At 61.8% G+C, this 8802-nt stretch overlaps 1 protein-coding gene across 1 annotated transcript; it reads right to left on the bottom strand.

The window, feature by feature from the left end:
* Nucleotides 1-4208: 4208 nt before the first annotated feature.
* Nucleotides 4209-7657, bottom strand: ARSI (arylsulfatase family member I; the record flags this gene model as incomplete). The annotated part of the gene is made up of 2 exons (XM_082771332.1): nucleotides 6662-7657; nucleotides 4209-5610 (listed from the first exon to the last, which is right to left on the bottom strand). Exons 1-2 carry the CDS (start codon nucleotides 6979-6981, stop codon nucleotides 4209-4211), a joined length of 1722 nt encoding a protein of 573 aa, XP_082627458.1. The 5' UTR covers nucleotides 6982-7657.
* Between the last annotated feature and the right edge of the window lie 1145 nt (nucleotides 7658-8802).

The following is an 8802-nucleotide window of genomic DNA, read 5'->3' as shown; positions in this document are numbered from 1 at the left end:
CCCTGTGGTGTGCAGGATTTTTGGGGTTTGCGCAGCCCGGCACAGGCAGGGCTCTCCAGGAAGGGTTTCTTCCCTTGCTGGCCTCCTCTCTGTTTGCATTTTTTTTTTTTTTTTTCTCTTTTTATCAGCGTTTTTCCCTCTTTGAGGAGAGGAGGAGCTGGGTGTTTCGGTGCCGAGCACGTTGAGCGTTGTGACTGAAATTCTCCCAGCCGGGCCCTGCTGTGCGCCGAGCCCCGTCCCCGGGCGCAGCACCGAGGCTCCGGGTGGGACGCTCCTGCTCCAGGCTGGGAGCCAGCACGGGGGGGGCCCTGGGCCCAGGGGAAGGGGAAAATCCCATCCCTGCCCCTCAGGACCCTCCTCAGACACCTCTCCTTGGCCGACATCTCCTCTCCCAGCCATCTGGAGCCGGGCTGTCCCCAAAACCTGCTCCTTGGTGGCCCTCGACACGCCGCCACCGGGCTGCTCTTCTGCTGCCGTGCTGGGCTCTGGCCGCCTGATGGAGACCTTCATCCCCAGAGGCTCCTCTCCATCTCCGGGCTGCCTCTCCCGAAATGCCTCCTGCTCTCCCCCAGCTCTGCCTGCAGGCACCCAGTGTCTGCATCCTGCTGCTGGGCTCCCCAGTGCGGCCGCCTGCCCAAGAGAGCAGGGTGTGGTTTGGGATTCTGGCAAACCCCACACGTGTGGGATCAGCAGCAGCCCCACAGGGCTCATAAGGACCTGCAGCAGCCCCCCCTGCACCCCTAACAGCCCCCAGCAGCCTCTCACAGGCACAGCAAGCGGATTGCAAGCTGCAGAGATCCCAAAATTACTGGGACGGTTTCACACGCAAGCTGGGGTCTGGGGGATGCTCAGTTGCTGTCCTCTGGGAAGCTGAAAGTCTCGGTTATTTTTAGGAAGGGATTATAAATACCGCGGTAAAGAGAGCTGATTTATACTTAAGGTTGTGTTTGCAAACGTGCCCTGTCCCTGCGGGCCCCAGCACTTACGCCAGTGGCAACACAGAAACTGCTTTTGGTGAGACGAGGGTCCCCAGGGCCACCTTTTCCCTGACACCAGGGTCTGGCGTGAGGTGCAGCCCTTTGCCCAGAGCACCCCCTCCCTAGCTCGCAGCTCCCAGGGTGCTGGCTCGCTGAGATTGAAGGGGTCTGCGGGGCTGGAGAGGCTCCCAGGTGCACCCATCCTGCCTCATCCATCCCATGCCCAGCTCCATTTCACCTCCATCTCCACCCCATCTCATCTATCCCACTCCACCCCACCCCACCCCATCCCATCCCATCCCATCCATCCCATCCCATCCCATCCCATCCCATCCCATCCCATCCCATCCCATCCCATCCCATCCCATCCCAACCACCCCATCCCATCTATCCCATCCCATCCCATCCATCCCCGATTTTGGCACATTTCTCTTTGTGCCCTTAGCTTGGAGCTGCCCAGCACTGGATGCCACTGGAGCCATCCATGAGCCATGCTGGGATGGGGATGAGACGACGTTGAAATGAAGCTCTCCAGCTGCTCACCCACTGTTCTCCAGCCCCGTTACCCTAACTCGAGCTCCCAGGGGCAAATTCTGCACAGCAGCAAAGCTCTGGAAGGGTGCTGGTGCTGGGGGGGCTGGAGATATGGGGAACAACAAGCGCTCTCCTGGGTGCGCTGAGAGAGGGACAACTCTCTCCCAACACCCAGAGGTTTTTCTGCCTACTTCTCCTCTTTTCAGGGATTAGCACTTTCCTTCAAATGCTTCTTTTTGATAAAATTCAGATTTCAACTTAAAAAAAAAAAAGAGAGAACCCAGACCTAAAACTCTGGCTAGACTGACGGCGCGAAACCGGCACCGGCCCAGGAGATCAGAAACTGGAAACGAGACAAGACCAGGCGAACAGTTTTCATGGAGATATTAGTAAAACCGAAGGGAGAACAAATCAAGCACGTTTTCATGGAAATTTCCATTTTTGAAGAAAAAAAAATAAAAAAATAAAAGGAGGACTAAACTTGGACGCGTTTACATAAATATGGAAATGAAAACCGTTCCTCGCACCTCGCCGCCGCCCCAGGGCCAGCCCCGCTCCCTCTGCCTGCTCCTCCTGGCCCTGCAGCCCCGTGCCAGGACCCCGGGGGGACCTCAGCCCCTGCGTGCTGAGCACTGAGCACCCTCCTCCTGCAAGGCTCCGGTTTATATTTGGCAACTTCTCGCCAGGAGGCTTTGCCAAATGGCAGCCGGTGCTGTAGCCACGCTGCCGATGGGCACGGGGTTGGTGGTGTCCCAGCAGAGCACCTTGGTAAGTGAGGTGGGGATGGAAATGGGGCATCGTGGGGCTCGTGGGGGAGCTGAGCCCCTTGTGAAGCCCGTCCCTGGTCCTGCTGCAGGGAATGTGCCCACAGAGCCAGCAACATGGTGACAGGGATGCGAGGAGCGGCTGGGACGGGCGCACCGACAGCCAGGCTCCGGCTTTGCAAACTCCTTCCCATCCCTGCAAGGAGAGGGCCTCCTGTATTATGCCTTGCTGTCAGCTTTTTTTTTTTTTTTTCTTTGTTTCTATAGAAAATCCCAATTCCCCCAAATAATCCAGCTAAGAGTAAAAAAAAAAAAAAAGAAAAAAACACAAACGTGTCATTGCATTCTCTTCCCGTCCCCGTCCCTCTCTCACACGCAGGGCTTGAAAGCGCACTGAAAGGTATTCAGCGTGCATGCTGCCAATTGTCACATCTTTCAATGACAGATTTTAAATGAATGTTATTTTGCAAGGGAGAGAGAGGGGGAAAAAAAAAAAAAAAAAAAAAAAAAAGCCCACACTGCTCATCCAAGAGCTGACAAGTCCTAACGGGCCTCATTTTCCAGAGACAAAAATAACTATTTTCAAAATTCACAGCAGGGCCTTCGCCTACACACGCTGCACCAAGAGAAACCTGTGGGGAGAAATGTAAAACACATTGTGTAAATGGAAATGCACCATGCATCCAAAATGCTTTTAAAGCTATTTACCCTCTTTCATCCAAGCCAGCTCCCATCTGAGCGCACGTACGCGCGCTCGCACCCTGTGGAAGGCGCGGGGGCACGGCGCTTTGCTCGCTGCCCGCGCTGCCTGGCCCCACACCAAGGCATCGCCTGGAGCCCCTCGGTGGGCAGATGGGGGTCCCCCCGGGCAGGCATCACTCTGGGGGTGCAGGGTCTGGCCACGGCGAGGGGATGTGGTGACAGCTCTGGGGTCCCCAGGGTGGCTGCAGCAAAGGCAGCAAGAGAGGAGGGGTGGAGGGGGATGCTCCTTCCCCGCGTCCCCGTGGTTGCATGTCTTGTGGTCGTGGAGCAGGGCAAATCGTCTCTGCACAGACCTTCCTGAGATCTTTCTGTCCTGGGGTCATGGAGTCAGCTGGTCACAGGTGGAGGATGCACGGGGAGGAATTTAGGGGTGCCCACTGCCATGCGGCTGCGGGGTCTGGTCAGAGCTGGGATGTACCTGAGCCATGTGAAGGCTGCCGGAGCTTGGGACAAACCTGTCCCAAATGTGTGGGGCCGTGCGGAGCCATTTGTCCTCTGTGTGCACATCAGGGGACCACTTCCAGCCACGTCCCTTTGGGCCACAGCCCCGGGGCTGCTCCTGGCCACCCCGAACCAGCGCGGAGGAGCTGTGGCCCCACGCGGGGTCCCTGTGGCAGCAAGGCTGGGTCCAGCCCTGGTGGCTCCGGGTCTGACATCCGTGGTCAGGAGTCCGTCCTTCTGCTGGGAAGTAAAACGGGGAAATTTGGGAGTCGTGGGCTAGGGAAAGCCCTGGAAACTCAACAGCAAAGCAGACAGCTGCTTGGCAGCACGTGGGAAGGCAGCAACACGTATCTACAGTGCAACGCGGAGGGAAACGTGCAGCCAGAGCAGCCGAGGCCGGCGGCACCTCCACCTCGTGCTGCTGCCACAGCCAACACTTAGAGCTTCCAATTTGGTCCCCAAAAAAATGTGTCCCAATTCGAAAGGGGCTGTGCACAGCTCAGCCTTGAGCCTCATCACCCATCTTTGCCCACCAACCCACCCGCCCCTCCTGCAGCTGCTGGTCCGGATGGAGGGCAATGTTTTGGGGGCGGCGTGCCCCGAAGCAAAGGGGCTAAGGAGAGCAGGAGGGCGCTGAGCACCCCCCGGGACGTCCCTCTCCCTCCATCCCACCCCACAGCACTGCCGGCACCCCCCTGACCGGGCTGCATCGACGCTGGGGAGCCCCCGGTCAGATGCGGTTGGACATGAGCCTGGTGTTGAGCTTGCGGAAGAAGGAGCGCAGCTTGCAGATCTTGCACTTCTTCTTCTTGCCCCGGCTCTTCGGGGGCTCCCGGCCTCCTTCCCACTCCTCCACATCGTCCTCGCCGGCCCACGGCCCCCAGGCGCCGCCGTTGAAGTCCGGGTGGGCGCGGGGGTTCTCGGCGGGGTACCGCACCGGGATGGCCGTGCGGTTGTAGTAGGCCAGGCGCAGCAGGAGGGCCCTGACCACGTCCGGGCGCTGCTCCGAGAGGTCGTAGCGCTCGTAGGGGTCGGCGGTGATGTTGAAGAGCCAGACGGATTTCCTGGGGCCGTCGGTGAGGCGCTCCAGGTTCCACCAGCTGCCCGGGAAGTTGGTCAGCGTCTGCGGGGGGATCCAGTCGCTGTAGCCCGGGTCGCCGGTGAGGAGCTTCCACTCCCCGACGCGGATGGAGGCCTGCACGGCCGTGTTCCAGATGCCGAAGCCGTCCTCCAAGGAGCCGTACTTGGCGTGGTTGTAGAGGGGGTCGATGTTGTGCAGGATTTCGGTGCGCGGCGACTCCTTCCCCTCGCTGATGGCCGGCCAGACGTTGTAGCCGTCCAGGCCGGGGACGTTGCTCAGGTTGCCCCTGGCCAGGCTCACCAGGGTCGGGTACCAGTCCGTGATGTGCACCAGCGCCCAGCTGGTCCGGCGCTTGCGCTTGATCAGAGGGCTGTGCACAAAACCGATGCCGCGGACGCCCCCTTCCCAGTACGTCCCTTTCCGTCCCCGCAGCGGCCAGTTGCTGCCCCCGGAGAAGGTCTGCCCGCCGTTATCCGTGGAGAAGACGATGACGCTGTTGTCGTAGTAGCCGTACTTCTTGAGGGCCCAGGTGATGTTCTTCACCGCCTCGTCCATGCAGGTGACCATGGCGGCGTACTTGCGGCGCGCCACGTTGCCCATGGAGCGGTAGCGGTAGATGTACTCCTTGGGCGACTGCAGCGGGGTGTGCACGGCCTGGAAGGCCACGTAGATGAAGATGGGCTCCCTGGGGCTGTGGGAGGCCAGGATCTTGCTGACACGCTGGGCGTAGAGGAAGGTGGAGTACTTCCCGCTCTGGTCCCACGCCACGTCCTCCCCCTCGTGCAGGTCGTAGCCGCAGACGCCCGGCCCGTCGCAGTTGTCGTAGGTGTAGTAGTCCACGTTGCCCGTCAGCGAGCCCAGGAAGGTGTCGAAGCCCCGGCGGGTGGGCAGGCACTCCTTCTTGTAGAAGCCCAGGTGCCACTTGCCCACCATGTGCGTGGAGTAGCCGGCCTCCTGCAGCTTCTGGGGCAGGGTGACCTGGTCGAGGGGCAGGCAGTTGGGCTGCCGGGGGCGGATGATGGAGTGCTGCAGCCCCGTGTGGATCTGGTACCTGCCGGGGGAGAGCCAAGAGGGATCGGTGGCGGTGGGGAGCGGGGCTGGGTGATGGCACTTTGTCTTATGGAGACCCCAAAAGTGTGTGGCTTTTGGGACCCCAACCCCATGGGATGAGCTCCGTGCCAGAGCAGGGAACCCCTTTCCCACACAAAAGCACCAAAAGCAAGTGCAAAAAAAAAAAGTGTGTGTGTGCACACGCTCAGGAGACATTGCAAAAGTACCCTGGGCTCCTGATCTTTCAAAACCAGGATGCCACCAGCAGTCACCCTGCTGCTGCCGGCCTGGCGGAGTTGTTGGGCTCTTTGCCAGGATGAGCAGGAGCTGCTCAGCAATCCCAAAGGGTTTGCAGTGCCCCAGCTGCGTGCAGATCCCCGTCCTCCCTCCCCCTGATCCGGTCTATGCGGCATCAGATGAGCAGCAGGAAAAGTAGGGCCCGAGGGAGAGGCAGCATCTTCAGGGGAGGGAAATCCTTCCACCCCACAGCCCAGCAACAAATGGTGAGGGATTGGGACGGGCTGCCCAGGGACGTGGTGGGGTCACCATCCCTGGGGGTGTTCAGGGGAAGGCTGGACGTGGTGCTTGGGGACATGGTTATTGGGGGATGCTAAGGGTAGGGGGACGGTTGGACCAGATGATACTGGAGGGCTTTCCAACCTCAATGATTTTATGATCCTATGAATCCCCATGGGCCAACGTGAGAGCAAACCACCCCAGAGACCGAGCACCCCAGTGTCACCCACGTGGGACCGCCTTGGGGACACCTCCCTGCGCCCTCGTGGCCACAGACCGCCTCCTCCCAACATGACTTCGGTTCCCCAACCCCATCCTCATTGTGGCCTCGGTGACCCGCCACGTGCTGTTATTAAACCAGGCAAAAAAAAAAAAATCAACTTTTCACCCCCGGAGCCAGCAAGACCCCTTCCCTAGCGGACCTCCAGCACAACCCCATTCCCTGGGGCATCTGCCTCGTGGCGAGCCAGGCTCAAACCTCGAGGGGCAGGGGACCAGAAGGGGACCCGCGGGGCAGGGGGGGCGCAGGGGCTTACCGTCCGGTTATCAGCTGGCTCCTGGAGGGCGTGCAGATGGGCTGGATGTAATAATTCTCCAGCTTCACGCCCTCGGCCGCCAGCCTGTCCAGGGTGGGCGTCTGGATGTCAGAGCCGTGGTACCCGACGTCGTGGTAGCCCTGGTCGTCGGTCAGGATGAAGATGATGTGGGGCGGCCGGGTGAAGGTGGGGGGCAGCGATTTCTCCAGGGGGCCCGTGGGCACGTCGGCCACCAAGCCGGGCTTCATCCAGTCCCAGGACAAGTAGCCAAAACTCAGCAGGCTGACCAGCGAGAAGCCCGTCAGGGCGTACACAGCCATCCTGAGCCTGCCTACGGGCGCTACTGTGCCGGCATCACCCCAGGGCCACGCGGGGTGCCCGCAGAGCCCCCCACCTAGGGGCTGCCCCCTGCGGGGGGAGCTGCCATGGAGGCAGACACACAAAGGGATAAATCCGCCGTGCCGGGGTGCGTTCAGTCCAAAGCCCGCTCGGCGATTCCCAACAGCCCCACGGCTGCTCACGAAGCGTCCCGAGCGCCGCGAGCGCCGGCTGCCTTCCCTGCGCTCTCTTCCTGGTGTTTTCTTTTGCAAGCAGCACAGAAAAAGCCTCGCTGGAGAGAGAGCGGCTGGCTTCTCCCGGCTGGCTCAGGACGAGGCGATCCTGCTCCGTGCGCTTTCGCAGAAGAGGGTGCTAAAGTTCAAGCCCAGAGGTGCTGGGCTCCCGTCCTCACCCCTCGGGGAAGAGCCGCCGTCTCCTTTTCTCACCGTCCTCTCCCGAAGCGTTTCTTGGCAAGCCCTCACCACCATGATTTTTTTCCCCTTATTTTTTTTTTTTTTTCTCCTTTCTTCTCCCTCCCTCTTTCCCTCTCCGCTCACCCGGCTCCTTTCGGCCAGCCCCGAAGTCTTTCCCAACTGTGCGAAGAGCTCTGGAAACTCGGGCTCAGCGCGGCGGGGAGGGCGGGCGAGGCGCCCAGCTCCGAGGGCAGCGGGACGCAGCCTGTGGCCGCGCCGTGGGGGGACGAGGAGAGTCCCCACATCTGCCGGGCCCTGGGCGAAGCGGCCAGGTTTATGGGGAGCCGCAGGCTCGGCCCCTCCCCGCTCGCTCAGCAACTCCAGGAAAAAAAGCTGGGAAGACCCGAGCCTGCAGGGTCCTAAGCGTGGCTGCGCGCCTCGCCGCGGCTCAGCCCCGGGACGTGCAGCTCCCCGCAGCCCCCCAGACCCTCAGCATCCATCAAGCCCCATGGGGACGGCCACCCACGGGGCCAGGACCACCACCCGGGCAAAAGGGGGATGTAAAAACTTTATGGGAACAGCCCTGGGGTGGAAGAAAGGCACCCCAGGGTGTGCTGGGCACTACGGGGGGGAGGTGGGTGCACTTTGTGGGTGGGGAAACTGAGGCAGAGAGGGGCTGCTTGGGGTCACCGTGGCCACTGCTAGCCCAGGGAAGGGGTTGGTGTGAAATAGGGGCCCTGCCTGGCTTGGCACGGGGAGGGGGGATTCTGGTAGCACGGACCCACACGTGTTCCCCCACCCCTCGTGGAGCCGGGAGGAGAGCCCTGGGAGATGCGGGGGGACATTTGGGCATGTGCACGTGGCCAGATGGGGACCCGAGGGTCCCCGCACGTGGGACACCCCAGCACACTCCCCCCCCCCAAGGCACTGCCTGGCTTTAGGACCGCAGGGCTGCAGCGGCGGGGGCTCGGCGGGGGCTTTGGGATGGCTGTGCTGCACAGCAGAGCCAGATGGCTCCCCTCTGCGGGCCCCCCCGGCCCCCTTCCCTCCGCTCCCCTCTGCGGGCCCCCCACCGCTGCCCCCTCCCCCTGGCTTCCCTCTGCCAGGCCCCTCCACGTCCCCTCCCCTGGGCTCTCCGGCGGGTCCCCCCATGTCCCCGGGAACCCCTTCCTTGGGCTCTCCTCCTCTGTGCCCCCCACCACGTCCCCTCTCTGGGCTCTCCCCCACTCTGCCCCAGCCGCTGTCCTTCCCCTGATGCCCCCAGCCCCTCCCCATACCCCAAATCTCCCCCCATCCCATACCAGCCTGCCCCTCGGGGACCCCAAGCACCAGCAGGGAGAGGGATGGGAAGGTGCTGCAGGGGCTCCCCACTCCCGTGGGCTGGGGAGACCCGAAGGAAAGAAGGGTGGG

This window comes from Aythya marila, assembly GCF_965140915.1.
Source record: "Aythya marila genome assembly, chromosome: 14".
Taxonomy (NCBI): Eukaryota; Metazoa; Chordata; class Aves; order Anseriformes; family Anatidae; genus Aythya; species Aythya marila.
The sequence above is the reverse complement of the archived record's forward strand: the minus strand, read 5'-3'. Positions and strand labels throughout refer to the sequence as shown.